General features: G+C 37.3%; 1 protein-coding gene across 2 annotated transcripts in view; it reads right to left on the bottom strand.

Annotated features, from left to right (window-relative positions):
* Positions 1-13,487, bottom strand: part of TMEM244 (transmembrane protein 244) — a 43,507-nt gene extending 30,020 nt beyond the window's left edge. The window contains exon 1 of one of the 2 annotated variants that reach the window (XM_023230608.2): positions 13,296-13,487. In XM_023230608.2, coding sequence (XP_023086376.2) covers positions 13,296-13,328 — 33 coding nt within the window. In that variant the 5' untranslated portion in view covers positions 13,329-13,487. The remainder of the gene's footprint in view (positions 1-13,295) is intronic. The other variant, XM_023230609.2, reaches the window with a different exon arrangement.
* Positions 13,488-22,306: the final 8,819 nt, after the last annotated feature.

The following is a 22,306-nucleotide window of genomic DNA, read 5'->3' on the forward strand; positions in this document are numbered from 1 at the left end:
CTTGGAAGGAATCAATACGGAAATAGCTAAAAGCCCTCATTTTGTAGCAAAGAGTCTTTGAAGGTCAAAAGAAAGTGTGGAGGTATTGCCTGAGTTGAGGCCCATGCATCAACTGGCTCAATTCTTCCCCAACTGCTGGAATAAGAATTTGCTGCTGGGAGATGGGTATGTAAAACGGAGCAGCTGGGAGCTTCTTCAGCACTATAATTTTTTTAAGAGTCATGTGTCTTTGGGTTTGCTTTATTCTTCCTACCATGTATTGATATATCAATTGTTTTTCTTTTAATTTGAGCATTAATAGCCTTTAGATCTTTCTAGATGATTGCTTTATTTCATTTCAATCCAAAATAAGATGAATAATATATAGTCTCTATACTAACATGTATTTTCAACCATGAAACTATTCTTATCTCTGTTAATATTAAAATTTAAATAACATTTTAATGTTTTAATACATTCACTTACTCTAAAATTTCCCTTGTATAATCCAAACATGAGGATTGTACTACATACCCAGAAAACCTACAAATACTAAATCTGTATAAGACATTTGGAACCATTTTTTAATTAAATTATAATTTATGAGACAATATATTTGTTGACAAACTTTACATAGAGATACACTTTTCCTGACAAATTTATGAAACATTAAATATAAATATAATATCAAAATAATATATTTTAAAATGATTTGTAAGAAATACTTGGAAAAGCAAGGCATAATTTTTTGTAAACAATTAATTTTTCTACCTGAATTATAAGTCTAGATTTTCAAATAATACTTTTCTCATAAGCAAATTCACTTGCTTTTAGTATGTTCTTCCTCGAATCTACACCCTACAGAGTCTATGGAACGTAAGTATTTTCTAAAAAACAATCAGACCATGACTTCCTCTGCTTTATATCCTTTTATGGCCTCACATCATTATCGGGATTTATTCCTCCATTTTTTTCATTTGACAAATAGTTACTGGGCGGGGTAGCAATGCAAGGTAAATTGGTTGTGGTCCAAGCCATAGAGATGCAGTTGAGCTGTTGTTCTCAAATGTACAAGCATCAGACTCACATTAAGGTCCTGTTAAAACACAGATTACCGGGCTCAAGTCCCAGAGTTTCTGATTTGGTAATTCTGGGATGGGTTCCAGGAATTTGTGTTCATAACAAGTTCCCAGCTGATGCTGGATCAGCTGTACCTATTACCACACTTTGAGAACTATTGATCTAGAGGCAAGAATGAGTGAAGAAATGGCTACAATACAAAGAGAAGAGGTATAATTGAGGAGGGTATGGAGTGCTATGTAAGCCCAAGCAAGACAACAGCAGAGAATGGGTAGGTTATGTGTGTGTGTTTGTGTGCTTCCATGCACGTGTGTGAAGGGGGCATGAACATTCCCCAGAAAATCCTTGACAACATTTATTGTAGGTTTTCTTGAGTTACGGTATCACATCTGCATTACCTCGTTTAATCTTTATAAAACTTCTGAGTGGTAGAATCCCTTTTTAGAGAGAAGAAAAATGAGGCTCAGAGAGGTCTTGTAACTTTCTGAACATTTAACAGTAAATTGTGGAGCTAAGACCCAAGTGCTGCTCTGACTCAACCCTTATTCTACCTATGATGAGCTGGAGCAGTGGCAGGGGTGTGGCCATAGGCACAAGAAGCAAAGACCTGGGTGAAGCCAAACTTGATGGAGAGGAGTTTTGGTAGGAGAGGTTTAAAGAGCTGAAGTCAGAGGTGAAGGGAAGTTTACACCTTAAAGAGGAATTTTTCATATCCCTGAAGGCCCTGGGGAGACTGAAAGATTTAAGGAGTAGTATAGACTAGAGAGGGGCCATTAGGTCGGGGAAGCATTTAAATGGGTTTGCAATGGAAATGGAGAGGAGGACAGGTATGTGAACTATTAAGGAAACAGAATGGATAACTTGTGGGGGTTAAGGGAGAGGAAACTGTTGACTCTATCTCCCAGTTTTCCAACCCAATTTTATTGATTGGTTGGACAATAAGGGGAGCACTATCAGTTCTAAATTACTGGAATGGTAATCCATAATCTAGCCCAGTGCTGTCCAGCAGAAATACAATGCAAGCCACATATGTAATTTTAAATTTTTTAATAGCTACATTTATAAAAATTTTGATAGGGTAAAATTAATTTTAATAATATTTATTTAACACAATATATCCAAGATATTATGATTTTGACATAAATGAATCATTAAAAATAGAGATATTTTATGTTGTTTGTTCCTACTACGTCTTAGAAGTACAAAAGGTAATTTATTTACAAGACATCTTAATTCAGACTAGCTGCATTTCAAGTACTAAATTGCCATGTGTGGACAGTGGACAAGACATTTCTCACCTCTGCCTGTCCTCCAGCCTCATCTCCTCATCCCCTGCCCCAGCTGATAGCCTAACTATATTGACTATTTATTGAAGATTCCTATATGACAATCACTGTACTCGTATTTTCTCATTGTATTCACCCTTCCCTGTACCGCACCACTATATGCATACAGGAAAAACTTTCTGGGTTTGGTTGGCTTTCATTTGCATTTCACAGACTTGGAAAGCGAGACAAAGAGAGATTAAGGAACTAATCCCAGCTCATGTGGCCTACATGTGGCAGGGCTCCAGGCCAGATCTGCTGGATGTTTCCTCTCAACCCTGTGCTCTCCTGCCCCCACCCAGAAGTTCACAATGAAAGCATGCTGAATAATCCTTATTTATTCATTTAGAGGAGTCTTGCTTTGTCGCCTAGGCTGGAGTGCCGTGGCATGATCTTGGCTCACTGCAACCTCCACCTCCCAGGCTCAAGCAATTCTCCTGCCTCAGCCTACCGAGTAGCTGGGATTACAGGCGTCCGCCACCACTCCCAGCAAATTTTTTGTATTTGTAGTAGAGACGGGGTTTCACCATGTTGGCCAGAGTGGTCTCAAACTGCTGAATTCAAGTGATCTGCCTGTCTTAACCTCCCAAAGTGCTGGGATTGCAGGTATGAGTCACTGCAGCTGGCATGAATAATCAATTTTAGTTCAACACTCTGTTTTTAAAAGTATGAAAACTGTGACTCAGACAAGTTGAGTGAATAGCCCAAGGACACACCTCTATTTAGTGGCCAAGTTGAGATTAGGAAAATAATTGTATTGAATTAACAAAGTAAAAGCACTTAATAATGCGGTCCAAATGAGGGAGCATTATTTTATTATGATACAGTATTATTGCTGCACTCTAGGAAAAGCCAGTATGTGAGACTCAGAATTTGTAGCTGTCTAGATATTTGGCTACTGCCAAACGTTTTATTATGTTTTTAAATATATTTGGATCCTGAATCAAATAAACCTTTAAAAATTATGACATTTATGAGACATTTGGCTATTTAAACTTGACTGGATATTTAATAATGTTAAAAAATTATTGTTACGTTTTTAAGGTAAGATAATGGTATGGTGTTTTTTCTAAGTCGTTGTCTTTGAAGATGCATAAGGGCATGTTTGCAGTTGAAATAATATGATGTCTGGGTTAGTTTCCAAATAAAAAGATAAGAGAATAGCTGGAAATGAAGATGAAACAAGATTGAACAGGAGTTGATAATTTTGAAGCTAGGTGAGGGATAAATGGGACGCATTATACCATTTTATTTAAATTTGCATATATTTACTTTTTTGGTAAAAATATAAATTTTTTCAATACATTTATTCAACCAGTGAGCATCTTCACAAACTTTTAAAGCATGCTTTGATTAATACAATTTTGAGGAACATCCCTGAGGGATGCGGTAAGGGGTAACCTTTGCTTAATACCTGTATGTGCGAGACGCTAAGCTAGCCACTTTGCAAACCTTATCTCCTTTAATCCGCACAACAACACTGCCAGACAGGAAGTATAATCCGTCTTTATCATTGGAGCACAGAAGCTGGCACTTCGCCTTGTTTGTTCCTCTGGGGTCAAGGACATACGGTTTCAGGGGGTTTACAAGTACTCTGGCCCATTGAGATGGGGCTGGCATGAAGAGAAAAGGATCACTGAGCAAGTCCATGGACTCAGCAAAGTTCCAGGGACCAGAGGGCGTGTTGTTCTGCTGGACTATACAAGGGCAATGAAGAGGCAGGTAGCTATGCCTACTGGCAAGGAGAAACACACCTTCCCCCAGTAACAGCAGGTTAACAGGGCTCTACGAGGGGTTTGTCTGCAAACAGTGCCTCACCTTCCTTTTAGCGCCCTGTCGCCAGCCACAAACCGTTCTAGGTAGCCTTCTCCTGCCTTCTCCAGCTCTTCTCCATACAAGCCCCACAACTTGCAATCCAGTCTCAGCCTCTCCCCCAGCCACCTTCTCACCATCTGCCTCAAGATCTGGTGCTCCTCAGGCAGATCCCTGCAGAGCCTATTCAAGCTCCCTCTGGAATTCTCTTTCCAGTCTATTGATGGAGCTCATTTTGGAAGTTGAAAAAACAAACGAGCACCCACAGCATTGAATGTTCCTCTTCATTGCTTTCCCATACACCAAATCTAATTCTCCGGCACAACATCACCTCCAATGGAGGAACTGGTAGAAAAGGAAAACACGAGAACATTTCACAATATTACCTTGTGCGTATAAGAAGATCACCCGTGGGTCCTGTTATTTCCTTTGTGTTCACTCTCCTCTTTGGTGCTCCAGCCATTCTTAAGTACTTCCTATATCTGGAAAAGTTCAATGCTGCTCCCCCTATCTAGAATTAATGACTCCTCTCTTCGGAAAACTAACTCCCACTCATCTTTTCAGGTCTAAACTGATACCTCACTTTCTTCAAGAAGTTCCCCTGACTTCTTATTCTCTACTGTATGCTCCCTAACACTTTCTTTTCTCCCAAAAAAGCCCTCATTAGTCTGAAGATTTATAATATTCAAACACAGATCATTATAACTACAATTTCTTTATTAAAAAGCTTCCACCTTTTTTTGTTTTACAATCCTATTCTGAAAGTGAAATAAATGTGCACCAGTCTGCAAAATGTGCACATTTATGATGTAATGAATGTTTTTACAAGTTGCTTTCAGAAAATGGTCTGCTACAACTGGTCTTTACATCTTTGTCATCTTTTTCGATCAAAATATTTTGATACCAGCCTTCCTTCTACTGCCCTAAAAACTAAAGCAGTTTTAATAAGTTGAAATTAAGAAACGGCTATACCTATGCAAAAAAGGATAGAGGAAAGTGCTATTGATTTGCACATTTAGAATCTCCCAAAACCATGAGCACTATCTTTGCTAGGGCTAGGCTGGAACCTGGATAGAATATGAGTATGTGCAGGTGGCATCCCTAAGGATTCAGAGCTTAAGTGGAGCTGAGTACTTCAGCAGTGTAACTCACTTAACTGACTTGCCAATTTCTACACTGGCTCGATGGGGCATAATTCAAAAAGGAAAAGCTCACATTCATTCCACTCTGCTGGAGCTGAGAGCCACCTCTCTTCATTTAGCTGTCGAGTTTCTCTTGTTGTTGCATTTAATAACACCCTAGTGGGATGTCTTCTAGATATTATTTTATGGTTCTGCAAGTAATTGCTAAAAGATACAGGGTCTACTTTTTCTATGCTACTTACCTCATTTTATGTAAGAAGGGACTGGGAAGAAGAGATGTGTCCATTTGGCTCACTAATATATGTGTAGTGTCTGGTGTGGTTCCTGGCACACAGTAGGTGTTTGGACGAATGGAGGCAAGATGGTGCACTTCCGGGTTCTTCATCTCCCCCCCACCTCCCAACTCTTCCCGCGCGCACGCCAAAATGCAGCCGGCGCCCGGGAAGGTGCAGACCAACTGGGCATGCGCCAGGTGACGTCAATCCGAAGAGACCAAGATTTACCTGGTCTCACCTGCAGAACGCCCCTGACACGCCCATGCCCCATCTATTGCCCTCCCACTCCTAGAAAAGCCGCTCTCCGCCATTGAGCCAAGCGGACGTCCCAGCTTCCCAGTTCTGTCGGGATGTCGGAACTCCCTCAGAGAGCTTGGGGGAGGGGAACTCTGCCGGCCTTCTTTGCCGGAGGCGGACAGACTTCTTCTCCACACCTTAGGTTGCTAAAATAAACTAGCAGTTTTGCGCCTGATCTTTGCCTACTTGCTGGTTCTTTTGTGCTCGCTCTGGTGGTCTTAGAAAAACAAGACAGTAGGTATTCAAAGAATGTAAGTTATTGGATGATTTGTTACAGTTTTAGAATTAATAGAAGGATGGCTCTACAGACATTCTGGTTATTTAAGTAGAATCAGTTACATTTGGTCAGAGTCCAGGCCACACTGAACAGTACCCCAGATAAAAGCAATCTTTACTGTACAGTGAGAGAGTCACCAATCAGGAGATAATTATCAGGTGTTGACATTCTGCCCAGAACTGTTTCAGACTTCCTGGGGATAAAAAGGAAGAGGTAAGAAGAGACAAAATAATCACACAGAAAATAATTAGAACAAGCAAGTATACCTAACATTTATATGACTCTACTGTGTACTTGTCTAGATGAGCTCACTCATCTGAATAAACATGTGAGTTAGGATTATAGTCACCTCTTTATAGATGAAAAAACAACAGAGGCCCAGAGAAATTAAGTGATTTTCACAAAGCTATTCACTTAAAGAGTCACAATTGTATATAAAATTGTATATACAATTGTAAATAAAATTTATTGAATCCTGGTCAGAACAAAAAGCTTTGTGGTTCTGATTACAGCTGGTCCCTGACTTACAATGGTTCAATTTAACAATGTTTCAACTTTACAACAGGTTTATTAGGACATAATCCCATTGTAAGTCAAGAAGCATCCATAATTGCTAAAATTAATTGCAAAGCTACCTCACAGAAAAGAGATAAGCTAGGTTTCATGAAGATCTAGGCTCCTAGGAACAATCACAATGGTCCAGACTCTTCATATTCAACATCTGCCCACATACGTGGCCTTTAAGTGGTTCACAAAGGTTATTATTCTTAACGCTGGTAACTGCATTTTAACAAACCTCTCAGGTGATTACAATGGAAATAACTACTGAGGATATAGGAACTGGTCTAGGTGACAAACAGAAACCTAGACCTGTCCTAGAGTTTCCCCTCAGGCAGGATTTCCACATGGGACAGCCACAGGTCTGGGTTCCTGAGCAAAATGGGCAAGAGACAAATTTCCAATTAAAAGGAGCAAATGTAATATTTTACTTCACTAACAATAAAGAAACACATACCCAAACTTCATAGACACTATTGTTCTATCGAGTTAGTGAAGATATTTTTCTTTTTTAAAAAATGAATTACTTATTCTGGTGGATGAAATGCATACTGTTCTAGACAGCCTTGCTAAAGATGGTGGGGTATAGTGTCAAGCTAATGCGACATTATAATACATTTATTTCTCAATGACAGAAAGTGAAGACAAAATTTCCAAAGAACTTAGTAAGTATTTTTCCCAAATTCTCACAGGCAGGAAAAAGGACATTCTCCTATAATTCAAAACTATAACTACACACAATAAATCCTACATAGATATAAAATATTATTGATATAGAGTTTATATTCAGATTTCCTCTATTGTTCTCAAAATCTGAGAATTCTGGAATCAATCATATTTTCACATGTTACATTTGGTTGTCATGTCTCTTTAGTAACCTACTCTGAATTTGTCTGATGGTTTCCTCATGACCAGATTCTTTGGGGAAGAACTCTACAAAGGTAATATTGTGCATTTCCCATTGTATCTTATGAGAAGATGCAAAATATGACTTTCATTATTACTGATGGTCAGTTTGATCACTTGGTAAAGGTGAAATCTACTAGATCTATTTTCACTGCACTGTTCATCATTTGTAATTAATAAGTAATCTGTGGGGTGATACTTGAGACTATATAAATATCTGGTTCCCCAAAACTTTTTAGCCATTCATCAACGTATCTCATCTGAATCAATTATTTACATTGGTATTGTAAACCGATGGTTTTATTATTTTATTTTTTCTTCTGCATTTCAGTAGATATTCTTCCATGAAGATATTTCCTTTCTTACCCTTGAACTTACCTATTAATTTATGTATTTATTATTTATTCATTTATTTTTGATTATGGTCTTTTTTGTTTTCTGTGTGCCATAATTAATTAACATCATGATTTCTGTTGATGCTCAAATTATCCCAAGTTTGACCAATTTGAGCACCTACCAGATACCACCTGTGTTCTTTTTACATATCCCCATCATTTTTATACTTCCTTGCTTTATGACATTCCAATGGGATATTGTCTTTTTCATTACTACATTTTCATATACACTTTTGTCTATTTGTGAACTTTCTATTCGCCTCCATTGAGCTATCTACTCATGAATCAATACCACACTGTTTTAATTACAGAAGCTTTATAGTATGTTTTAATATCTGGCAAGGCATTTGTTAAAAGGATAGAGCTTGCATTAAGTGTTCTTACCACACATGCATGTACGCACAGGAAACCATCAAAGGAGCACAAGGAAACTTTATAATGTTTACAAGGAAACTTGTGGAGGTGATAAATATGTCTATTATCTTAATTATGGTGATGGTTTCACAGGTGTTGCAAATTTTCAAATGTATAAACTTGTATACATTAAATAAGTGCACTTTTTGTATATTAATTTATTCCTCAATAAAACTGGCCTAAAAAATATCTAGTAAGGCTAGTCACCTCTCCTTTTTCTTTTCTTTAGGGTTCTCATAGCTATTTTTATTTTTTCATATAAAATTCAAAATCTACTTGACTAGCTCCATAAAAACAACTTTGTTATTTTTATTGAGATTATGCCAAACTTATTAAGATGGGAATAAATGATAGCTTTATTATGTTTACAAGTACCATTCAAAAACAAGAAAAATTTCCACACTTATTCAAGTCCAGTTTTGTATTTTTCAGGAGTATGTTAATTTTTTTCTCATATAGATTTTACACACTTCCTGTTAAACTTATGATTAAATAAATTCTTTTTGCTACTAATACAACTGAAGTTTCCTCTTCCATTACATTATCTAACTAGCTATTGTTTGTTTGTAGAAAGGCTTCTGATTTTTGTATTTTAATAGTCTATTAACTTACTGATTTTTAAAATTGTGTTAGTGTTTTCATTATTGTTTTGGATTTTCCATATATACTATTATATCAACTGTAAATAGAGATAGTTTTACTTCTATTTTAATTATCATGGCTCTTTCATTTATTCTGATCTAATTGAATGGAATAGTATCTCTAACATACATTATATATATATATATATATATAAAATTTTTTTTTTTTTTGAGATGGAGTCTCACTCTGTCACCCAGACTGGAGTGCAGTGGTGAGATCTTGGCTCACCACAACCTCCATATCCCAGGTTTAAGCAATTCTCCTGCCTCAGCCTCCCAAGTAGCTGGGATTATAGGCACATGCCACCACGCCCAGATAATTTTTTGTATTTTTAGTAGAGATGGGGTTTGTCATGTTGGCCACGCTGGTCTGGAACTGCTGACCTCAGGTGATCCACCCGCCTCAGCCTCCCAAAGTGTTGGTATTATAGACATGAGCCACTGCGCCCAACCCTAACATATGTTTAGATAGTAGTGGAGTTAGTGGACATTCTTGCCTTGTTCTTGGTCTTTCTGTAAATGCCTCTAGTATTCTCCATTAAGTAATATACCAGCTTTAGGAGTGCAATGTGTGTGTGTGCATGTGTGGTTATATATATATATTTCAGTTATATATCTGATCAGATGAAAAAAGTTCTTATTTTATTCAGGAATGGTTTTTATCAGGAATGGTTCAGGAATGATTGCCAATTTTTGTCAAAGGCAGTTTTAGCATCTACGAAGATGAATGAAGATGATCATATGATTTTCTGCTTAGATTTATGAACATCTAAATTATGTTAGTAGATTACCTAATATTGAACCATCCTTATGTTTTTGGAATAATGTCACTTGGTCATGATGTTTTTTATTTTTTATTTTTTTTATTTTTTATTTTTTGAGGCGGAGTCTTGCTCTGTCGCCCAGACTGGAGTGCAGTGGCCGGATCTCAGCTCACTGCAAGCTCCGCCTCCCGGGTTTACGCCATTCTCCTGCCTCAGCCTCCTGAGTAGCTGAGACTACAGGCGCCCGCCACCTCGCCCAGCTAGTTTTTGTATTTTTAGTAGAGACGGGGTTTCACCATGTTAGCCAGGATGGTCTCGATCTCCTGACCTCGTGATCCACCCGTCTCGGCCTCCCAAAGTGCTGGGATTACAGGCTTGAGCCACCGTGCCCGGCCAATGTTTTATTTTTATGATGAGTTCTTGGGTTCTGTTTGCTAATATGTTTAGATTTTTACTTCTGTATTCATAAGTGAAATTGATCTATAGTATTTTTTTGTACCATCTCATATGGTTTAGGTGACAATATATTTCTTGTTTCATAAAACTTCCTTGTGGCTTTTCTTGTTTTTCTATACTCAAAAATGATTTTAGTAGCATTGGGAGTATATGATCTTTGAAGATTTAGGAGAATTCTTTTGTGAAAACTAGGCCTAGTCCTTCTGTTATAGCCTTCTCCATTTATTCTATGGAAACTGGAAGCCCTTGTGTGATTTTTGCAAAGCAGAATGTTCCCGTTGCCTACAATAGCTTCACTCTTGTTTACAGAGCAAGTAGCTATATTCACTAGGTCTGGCTCATATACCATCTTCTCACTCCACCCCTCACTGCAGGACAGAACCAATCTCTATTTTCTTTTATTGCTTCCATAATATTATATTTGTCTTATAGATCTGATTATGCTTGTATTGTAGCATACCTACTTTTGGAGGTATACATTTCTTTCTCCAGTCTCTAAAAGACAGATACCGATTTGATCACATTTAATTCTTCAGCCTCTACAATACGGGTCAGGCTTTCATAGGTATTCAATAAATATATTTTGAATAATAATCATGGATGGAAGGAAAGAAATTATGGAAGACAAGACCACTATAGTAGGAACCATAGTCTTTTTTTCTTTTTGAAACAGAGTCTTGCTTTGTCACCCAGGTTGGAGTACAGTGACACAATCTCAGCTCACTGTAACCTCTGCCTCCTGGCTTCAAGGAATTCTCTTGCCTCAGCCTCCCTGAGTAGCTGGGACTACAGGTGTGCACCACCACAGACAGGTAATTTTTGTATTTTTAGTAGAGATGGGGTTTCACCATGTTGACCAGGCTGGTATCGAACTCCTGACCTAAAGTGATCTGTCCAGCTTGGCCTCCCAAAGCGCTGGGATTACAAGCATGAGCCACCGTAGTCTATTAATAAAGTATGTGGACTCTAAGTCAGATATGCTGGAGTTTATCTGAATCACTGGCAGGTGTGTGACATTGGCTGCTTACTTTCTGAGTTTTTTTCTACTCATCTACAGGTAAAGTTTCATAAGGGATTTGTATTCCGAACATGTGTACAATTCTTAACATTAAGTACTGTTTGTGCTCAATAGATAATACTTTCTCTCTTTCTTCTCCCCATGGGAAAGCCTACATTGTAGTTCTCTGGACAATTCCTGGAGAAATCATGAGATATGACTCTCTCACCTGTAGAATCACAGCAAAGGATCCATCCTACTGATAAGTAGTTCCCTCTGAAATTGCCTGAATGAATGAAATTCTCCAGTTCGGGTGAACAGCCCTGAGGATATGCAGGCATGTGTTGTGCTTCTGAGATTTTTACAACATTTGTTTTACAGAGGAAAGTTTACATTAGTTTAACATAGTTAGGAAACTTGTCATCTACAGGAGTAGAATACATTGTATTCTGAACAATTTAGCAGTCCTCATACTTGGGCTTTCTTCCCAGTTCTTGTGCTATTTTCCCAGACAGCAAATTAGTTAAATGGCCTTTGGCCATGACTCTTTCCCTTGAGTCAGCTTTTCTCTCATTTAAAGTGCAGAGATAGGGGGGATTTAATTAGCCCAATGCCTGGCACATTGCATGCACTCAATAAATGTTTGTTGAGTATTCCAGTTATCTCTAGATGGTCACTTTTGCTATTACTCTTAATTTATGAGCATATCGGTAATTATTGTGCTTATAATACTGACAGTGAACAAGCACTTAAAAGAAGAGTTAACTCATAACTTATAGGGATGTATTATAAGAGTCCAGATAATCAACAACCTATCTATTTCAAACATATTCACTATTATTCTAATGTTCTAAGGCTGTAATTCTACACATGAAGCTCAGATAATTCTAAGATAGTGAGGAACCGCAGCAACTATCTGGATATTTTCCCTGCAATGTGTGTGTGTGTGTGTGTGTGTGTGTGTGTGTGTGTAAGCCCCGACTAAATATAGAACCCCCATTCTTTGTGTAAGCTACTTAAGAGAAAGGATTTTATCTTTTAATTTTTATCTCTTCAGCAGAAGTTATTATTCCTAGTTCAATCCCAAATCTATACATAAATTGTGAAATTTAAAAACCCCTTAAAAATGTTTTTACTAAATATTTTTCCTGAAATAATGTTTTTACTGACCTTGAAAATTTTTCTTAGCTGTTGTCATGCTCAACATTACTCACTGATGACATATGTGGTAATGATGGCAGTGTAAAGAAAAAGCTTGAGGAAATACACACGGTGCTGATATTTTACTAAAATGAATGTAGCACTCATTCGTAATTGTAATTTAATTTTTAAGTAAAAATCTGATTTCCACTATCACTCCCTTAAGCCTGTCTCGTTATAGGCCTAAAGCCTGTGTGAATTTACACAGCTGCTTTGAGGCTTTGCATATTTCCTTGTTTTAGATTCTTTGATTTTTTTTTTAAGGGGTATTTTTACACTGAAGTAAAACACAACTATTAACACTAGCCTCAGGGGGGGAAAAAGAAACTAACAAACCTACAGCTTGAAATGTTTCAATACTTTGCCTTTAAAATTTTGCACACCCTTTAGAAGTTACAAAAATAAAAACCACTCCCTGCAAAAAAAAAAAAAAAAGAAAGAAAGAAAGAAAAAAAGATTGAGAACAAACTGTCATGATTTCAGAAAACGATAGCAGACATGCAGGTGTTAATACCAGAGAGCTTACCTCTGAATAAAATGGTGCCTTCTAAACAGCCACTATTTACATGTTTTAGAATCCTTTCTTGGGCATGGGTGCCTTTATATTGCCCTATTACCACAAGATGCAAGCCGTGCAGCAGAATGTTTTCTCTATGGTACCCAGCCAAAAGTGAAACAAGTTGCCCACTGACAGAGAGGCCATTTATAGAACATATTCATTTACACCAGTGCTAGGCAGCCACTGAAAGGCAATGCAAAGAAGTAATTTCTCTTTACCTTGCTTGGAGCAACTCTGACCTGGAGAGCCATGTACACATCCTACGTCAAGGAGGTGATGAAAGCCCCACTCCTTATAGCGATGACATCTGGAAGAAGACACAATTGTCACCGTGAGCTTTTCAATTACTCCTGGAGACTAAGTGTGAGACGCAGTAGTGCAGGATGATTGGATTACGCAAAACGAGACAGATGCCATCTGCGAGCCATGCGTAAGCTGCTGAGTGCCAAAATGAACATCCTTATTAAACGACTGAGTTCTCATACCATTTGTAGTTTGGTCAGATTTGAAAGATGAGTTGATTGTTTTTAGATAGTGCTGCAAATAGGCAGGGACTTGGAATCCTCTCTGGCTGTGTGAGTAATTACTGTGTCATACCTAAATTAGAAACATTGGTTTTCAGTTAGGTCTTGAGATTGTTTCCAAAGGATGCTGCTGCATTCACGTTGAAGCATGGCCTGTCTTCTCTGTTTCACTCACAAGGGCCACAGAGTTCTGAGAAAGAAATCATCAGTTCCTTTCACATCATGACAAAGAAATGTAAAAATTATCACTTTTTGTTAGGAAACAAAAGGATTCCCATACTCTAAAATAATGGCCACAGTACAGTGGGTGGAACGTTTTCCAGAAACTGCCAGGAGGCAGTATCGGAGCTCTGTGTCTCTCTGAGTCCTGAGGCTCCACAACCAATCCTTCATTTACAATTCATTCTCTCATCCTTTTACTGGCACCAACTCTATTATTATTTTTATTTTTAATTGCTGTGATTACATAGTAATACAGTAATATACCCATAGTATTTATGGGGTATATGATATATTTTGATATAGGCATTGAATATGTAATGACCGCATCAAGGTCAGTGGGACTTCCATCACCTCAAGCATTTATCCTTTGTGTTACAAACAATCCAGTTGTACCCTTTTAGTTATTTTCAAATGTACAATTAAATTATTATTGATTGTAGTCACTCTGTTGTGCCATCAAATACTAGATCTTATACATTCTCTCTAACTCTTTTTTGTATGCATTAACCATCCCCACACTCTCCCTTTCCTCCCACTGCCCTTCGCAGCCTCTGGTAACCATTCTTCTGCTTTCCATCTCCATGAGTTCAATTGTTTTCAATTTTAGCTCCCACAAATAAGTGGGGACATATGAAATTTGTTTTTCTGTGCCTGGTTTATTTCACTTAACATAAAGACCTGGATCCAGTTCCATCCATATTGTTGCAAATGACAGGATCTCATTCTTTCCTTTGACTGAATTCTATTCTGCACCTGTAGCACATTTCTTTATCCACTTGTCTGTTGATGGACACTTACGTTGTTTCTTAATCTAGGATATTGTGAAACATGCTGCAATATACATGGACATGCAGATACCTCTTCGATAGACTGATTTCCATTCTTTGGGGTATACACTCAGCAGTGGGATTGCTGGATCATATGGCAGTCCTATTTTTGCTCTTTTGAGGAACTTCCAAACTATTCTCCATAGTGGCTGTACTAATTTACACTCCCACCAACAGTGTATGAGGGTTTTCTTTTCTTCACCTCCTCACCAGCACTTGTTATTGCCTGTTTTGGGATAAAAGCCATTTTAACTGGGGTGAAGTCATATTACTTTGTAGTTTCAATTTGCATTTCTCTGATGATCAGTGATGTTGAGCAGTTCTCACACACCCGTTTGCCATTTGTATGTCTTCTGATAAATGTCTATCAGATATTTTGAGCATTTTAAAATCATATTATTAGATTTTTTTCCTGTAGAGTTGTTTGAGCTCCTTATATATTCTGGTTGTTAGCCCCTTATCAGATAGGTAGTGTTTGAGTACTTTTTTCCCATTCTGCAGGTTGGTGTCTTCACTTTGTTGATTGATTCCTTTGCTGTGACACCAACTTTAGATGGGAACTTAGCTGTGCCCTGTAATCCTTTTTCTGTTACAGCATCTTCTTAACCTCGATAAAGAGAAGATTCTGCAATACCTACCTGCATACCAGAAGCAAAGGTGAAAAGAGTGCCTTCAGCAAGTCCAGGCCTTGATAGTTTTCATCTGAATATGTTATTGAATTTGACATTCATAATGCATATTAATAACACTATCAATGCTCTTTTATTCGTATACCTTAGATAATTCCTTTAATATGGGGTTGCCCTATTCTCTGCTTGTATTGTGAGTTCTTGCAGAAAAAGACTTTTCTGCCTGCTAGTAACATTGAAACAGCTCCCAGTGTCATCTTCAGATTTCAGCACATGGTGGACCCTCAGTAAATGATGATTGTTCAAATCCCATGCCCTGCCCTGTTTGTAACAGTGATGACCCAGACTTTCTCCTTAAAGAGGGCAGGCGGAGGCCAGGTGTGGCGGCTCATGCCTGTAATCCTCCCACTTTGGGAGGCCGAGGCTGGCGGATCACAAGGTCAGGAGTTCAAGACCAGCCTGGCCAACATAGTGAAACACTGTCTCTACTAAAAATACAAAAAAATTAGCTGGGCATGGTGGCGGACACCTGTAATCCCAGCTACCCGGGAGGCTTAGGCAGGAGAATCATTTAAACCGGAAGGCAGAGGTTGCAGTGAGCCAAGATCGCACCATTGCACTCCAGCCCTGGTGACAATGAGGGATTCCATCTCAAAAAACAAGCAAACAAACAAACAAAATAAAAAAAATTAAAAAAGAAAAAAAAGAGGGCAAGTGGAACTTCCTGGGAGTCAGAGCACAGCATAAAGCAGAGGACTTGTGCCTGACTCACTCTACTCCCAACACAGGCTGCTTTGTGTACAACTCAGATGCCTTCTGAATTACTCAGGTAAACAATAACCACCCAAAAACTATCCTCTCAGGAAGTTGGCACCATACATTGGGAACCAATACTCCAGCAACTCTACTGGATAAAATACTGAAAAGTACTAATTTTCTATAATTACATTGGAAAAAAATTTGAAGGCCAGTAGTCTGATGGGTAGAGATTATGTGTGTATGGGTATTTACATCTATAATAAGCATCTTTTTTTTTTTTCATCAGAGACACCGCACTGGATTTAAGCATCATTTTTTGAACTGCTACAGTGATCTATTGTGAGAATAAGGCATGAGGGATATGCATACACATTCAGCAACAACAATTCTGATTTCCAAGTCTGTCATTAGACTGATGAAATATTTACATGTGTACGTTTTATATGTAATGTGTGTGCATATATATAGTGTATACATATATTCATTCAGCACATACTTATGATAAAGAATAAAATACATAAAACTCTTCACATTCTTGAGTTCTGAATTGTGCTCCTTCATATTTCATCATGTTTTAAATTATTTTCAGTCCCTTTGTGTAATTTGTATCCAGAGTTCTCCTTTGTTTGTTAAAATCTGACTCAGCTACTTTCTTCATGATAGAGGCATTTAAAAACTTCAAGGTACTAAGGAAATATTTTCAAGATTGTAGCACATAATTTAGAATTTCTCCTTGATAAAATCAAAGGAGAAAATGAGCTCAGATCCACAATTACTAATTGCAAATCGTTAGGGCCAGACAGGCTTCCAATTTCAGAAAATTTTGAATTTTAGTCAAATAATAGGATCCATATAGTATATCACATGTCCAAGTAGTCTAGAACTTCCCTTTGTATCCAAACATTGTTTGAGCAGAAAAATGTATAAATATTTGCCAGAAGTGGGATAAATGAAAATTAAATAATTTTGTCAATTTGGTTTCATCACCAAATTCATTAAGGTCTGGTAATATTCTGTCACCCAAGGATAATAAAAATAGTTTCCACAGATTTTTAGATTTTTGGATTCACAAAAGGAGTAGTGAACAAATACAGATTTAATTATAAGAATCTACAGATTGGCGTTGATAATAGAACTCTTGCTAAATTCAATTAAATTTGGCCTAAAGCAGCCTCTGCACATAACAAACTGCAACTTAACTTAAGAGCATATTCTTATAATGAGTTGCTAAGCCTCGACCAATCACAGCAGCTGAGCTTTGGCCAATCACAGACTGCCAACCAATCAGAGAGTGTCTATATCAGGCAAATGCTGAACTGTAGCCAATCAAGCTGTTTCTGTATGTCATTTCCTTTTCCTAATACTGCCTCCCCATGTTGAGTGGAGCTCTCTGAACCTCTCCTGGTTCTGAGGGCTGCCCAATACATGAATAATTCTTTCCTCAAATAAACTCTGCTAAATTTAATTTTTCTAAAGTTTTTCTTTTAAAACTGTAAATACAATTTTAAACGATGTGGTAAAAATAAAGATGCTGTGTTGACAAAGTCAATTTGTCCCCAAGAAATTAAAAAGTAAAATTTCTTTGCCCTCAGTGTCAGAATGAAATAAGAGATTTCCCCTGATACTTTCTGCTCCATTATAGCTGGTTTTGCTTTGGAAGTCTGATGATGTTATACTTTCAGTTTTACTGATTCTCTCTAACCTATTTCTTCCCTTCAGGCCCTTCTACCACATCTATTGTTCACTGCCTTTTTGAAATTGAATTATTCTATAGGATATCACTAAATCATAAAAACATTAAGAATAAACAGACTCTATTTTATTTCAGGGAGCCATGAAAATAATGGTCAAAAGTAAGATAATTTTTTTTTCTGTTTACAGCCTTCATGGAATTTAGGATTAGGCCCATGTTAAGGCAAAGATACATGTATACACACGAGCACACACTGATTTCACTGCTTCATATTTGTTGAATAGTAAATTGTGTCTTGAAAGATAAAGGCACAATAAGGAGGAGTGCCCTGTATGGTAATGAATGGCACGGCATCATAAGAGTTGGCATGGATGACTAGTTATGAATATTCAAACTGTTATTAGATAGATAGTAGTCTCCATGCTGCCTCCCATAATCCTAAACCAGGTTTACCAATGACTGTAAATATGGACACTTGTGTTTTGGTATCTCATTTTACTTACTTTTAAGCCAGTTGACTATGTGCCGCATCTTATCATAGGTAGTACGGAATAAAGGATCATCTTTAAGAGGATATAGAAAAGATCTGGAGATATACATTGTATCAACTTGAATTCACATTGGGAAAGAAATATACAAGTTAGAGCAATTCAATACAGTGATCACATAGTAAAAATAAATGTGAAAGATGAAGTTAGAGCCCTAATTCAAAGAATATGAATTGGATCTTCAGTAGGAAAAGAAAATAGAGTGGAGAGAAGGAGAGAGAGGGCATTCGGATAAGAGAAATACAAAGTACAAAGGAAGTGAGAACAAGGCAAAGAGATCTGCTTTGCTAGAGAATGAGAAATAAGACTAATGCAGGGGTGGAATGTTGATTGGTGAAGGCCTCAAAGGACAAAAGGAGCGTTGTATTTTGGTTCAAAATGAAACAGCACTGTTCTTGAGCAGCAGTATGAAAGACAAAATCAGCAGATGTAAAAAATTATTTTAACAGCAATATAGGAGAAGAGACTACAAAGTAGGTATATATTGGCTTATTGAAAAGGCTTGAGGTTTGATTTTGGGGCCTAGAATAATTGAGAATAGTTAGATTTTTGAGAACACCTTGGAAATAACACCCTTCTTGATGAGAAACTGAGGAAGGGGGAACAAAGAAGAACAAAAATAAAGTCAAGATTTTAATGCCAATAAATTAAGGGGATTACAATGCTATTGATAAGAATAGATTATGAAAACAGGCAATGAAAAGCAAACTGTGGGATTCAACACATTAACTTTCAGGGTCAGTTCATACATCATTGGGCATCAGAATCACTTGGAGGACTTGTTACAGTACAGATAGAAGGGCCTCAAACCAGAGTTTCTAATTCAACAGGTCTTGGGTGGACCTAGTGTTTGCACTTCTGAGTACCATATTTTGAGAAGCACTTATTTAAATTATGTCCTCTAAGACAATTCATGATGGTTGAAGGTGAGGATGGAGGTCTGGGCCAATGACATAAGTATGAGAATTATCTATACCCAGGCTGTTGTTGAAATTTTGTCGTGGAAATTTCTGACTTACAGCACTTTCTATGATTTTGATACCTTCCATCAACTGTTTCCTTAATTATATGCTCATATTGAAGTGAAATGAATGTTTATTCTCTGGCAGTTGGGAGTAAAAGGGGCTGAAAGTTTAAGAAATAAAAACATTCTGAAAATAGACAACGAGTGTATAAGGGAAGATCAGAGCATAGCTTTTGAAGAATGCAACAGAAAGAGAACCAGGAGGGAATTGCAATCAGGCATTATGTGATATTGGGAAAAAAGACTAGGTACTTGACAATCTACTCTAGAAATTTCTTCTCACTCTCTGCAAAGATGCAAAAAGGTGGAAATTTAAAAGGAAAAGTTAATAAGTCTACTTTGTATTTTAATTATTGTCAAGTACCCAGGTGCTTAAGTGAAGAGTTTCATGTACATATAAATTACTTCTGTGCCCTAGCATATTTGTAGAAATCTAAATGAGATGTTGTTCCATTTAAAATTTAAATAACTCCCTTGAGATAATGCCAACCAGACTGCTTCAACTAGAAGCCAATGCATAAACATGTATTTGTTATTTACTTGTTAATGTGTTCAGTATCTTGATGTATTCTGGCCTTTTTTTTTTTTTTTTTTTTTTGCATGAAAACTAAAGTCCTGTGTTATGTGATTTGATGACCCTAAAATGATGTTTGGAAAACTAAACAAACAATATTGTGGTAGATGCAGACTATCCCATTTATACAAAGGCTCCCCTCAACCCTTCAAAAATAATGGTTACAAAGTGATACTACATTGTTCCCAAAGAGCTCAGACCTGTCTGAGCTTACACTTTTTACAAAATGGCGGGTTCAGATCCCTGAACCTAATTTTTTAAAGGATGACGCAGTGGAGGGGAGTTCGCCTGAGACTCCAGAGCACAGAAGGTGATTAAGGGACAAACCTGACTTTGTTTAGCAGGCTCAAGCTCATTGTATCAGCCTTGGTTCTGGCAAGGCCGCTGCTGGCAGAAATGTTCAGCCATTTTACATTCTTTGTATCCTGATTGGAACTTACCTCTTACCAGAATGATTTGAAGTTAAAATGAAGTTGGGGGAAAGTTCAAGCAATCCTTAATACTTGAAAATGTACAGCTTCCAGGCTCCAACTGGGGAAAAATTTGACTAAAGCCAGATTATATGTATATATATGTGTATATAAAACATGCCCGTAGGGTTTCTTGGACATAAAATTGTTTTTTGAAGACAACAATATGATGAGTTAAGAGTGAATGAATCAGAAACATACGGATTAAATTTTCCCTGAAATTTGCATGGATTTGGAAGTCATGGAGAAAAGGGCACTTGGCAAGATGCATTTGGGATTTTACTGAACCAAAAACGTTTAAGAAATTATCTGAGGTTCTTGGGTGGATGCAAAACTGTGCCAATTTTTTTTTTTTTTTCGTTTTTACAAACTGCACTAAACTAAAAAAAGAAATAAAAGTCACCTAATTATAATTTAATGAAGACATGGAATACTGCTTGTACAGCAACTACCAAGCTTCACAGATAAGCATTAGTTTTCTAAGGGATTGGGCTGAGGGCATTTAAGCACAAATATAAATCAAACATTGGCATTAGTTTCATAGACTACAAAGAAATGCTCAATGCCCAAAGATATAGCAGGAGTACAACCTGATGCTGTGGAGAGAATGCTTCATTGGCTGGCCGTGTTTTTTCCCCTCAACCTAAATGAAACTAAAATAAACAACAATAACTAAAATGTCACTTTAAGAAAAACACATAGTGACGCTTATGTGTATGCATTATTAGGCTTTTTTGTTTGTTCTAGTACACATTATGTCTATATCATATCACTCTTGGGGTGTGACCACGCTATAGCAAGGCCTTCTGGGACTTCTAGTATCAGGTAAGACAAAGCCAGGTTTATACTAATCTTGGTGCTTTAGCAAGTAAAAGTAAGCTTCAAGTTGCTTTAAAAGCTTTTAAAAGGTTTTAACAAAATGATATATGAAGAAAACATGTATTTTTTAAAAAATCTCAGTTCTATTGTTTTTATTGTACTAAATATTGTTCAGCACTAGCAAAGAGCTTAGTTTAACGATTTTTCCCATGCCTTTTTTGGTGGATCAAAACTAGCATCCTATTCATACAGGATCCTATTCAATAACTATATTCATGTAATAGCTTAGAAAGTAGTTACAAAGAGATTTTCTAAATAGTCACTTTTCAGTGTTTAGTTGAAAAGGAAGGTAGAGAAGAGGAATGGAATGCATGGTGAGAGCTTTTATAGGGTTGGATATGTATGATAATCTTTGTAGTTTTAATCCAGGAATCTAAAATTTAGACATACCATGGACATAAGCAAGAATATCAGAAACCTCAACTTACCCCAAATTTGCTCTTGACCCTGGGTAAGTGAATTCACTGTTTTTTACTTTGCAGATGGGTTCTAGCTTCTCAAAAGGAAGGTTCATTTGAGCATAAAACCTATCATAAGCACTTCCAGCTAATAAGCTAATAATAGGAGCAGTTTTTAAGTGAAATCTGAGCTGAACTGGGGAGTCATTTATAGATCCTGTTAGGTGTGCACATTTTTACTTGGGCAAACTAAATTAGCTGTGTAAATAACATTTAAAATATTTGAAAGTCAGTCTCATGGACTTCTTACCTCTGGCAATATCCTGTCATATGCAGGGAAGGAGAACTTGGAGAGGGTAAACAAGCATGGGAAAGTGGATGGGTTTACTCAGAAGATGCTAAGAGACCCAAGATACAGATGCTTGATGTCTACAAGTTTTTCTTTAGAGAAAATATCATGTCTATCTGAAGGGGATAGGCCTTCATGTTGGCAGAAAGGAAGTCCAGAGACCTCTGTGAATTTCCAAATTTGTGAATGCCACCATAAAACACTATTTTCCTACAAAACAAAAGCAAAACCCCAAGTGAAGATCTATGCACCTCTTCAGACACATGGTGATTGATCTCTCTCACCTACAAGTACATTTTTCCTGGCTCTGGTACTTGATGTATCAATTTTTCA

The sequence above is a fragment of the Piliocolobus tephrosceles genome, chromosome 5 (assembly GCF_002776525.5).
Source record: "Piliocolobus tephrosceles isolate RC106 chromosome 5, ASM277652v3, whole genome shotgun sequence".
NCBI lineage: Eukaryota > Metazoa > Chordata > Mammalia > Primates > Cercopithecidae > Piliocolobus > Piliocolobus tephrosceles.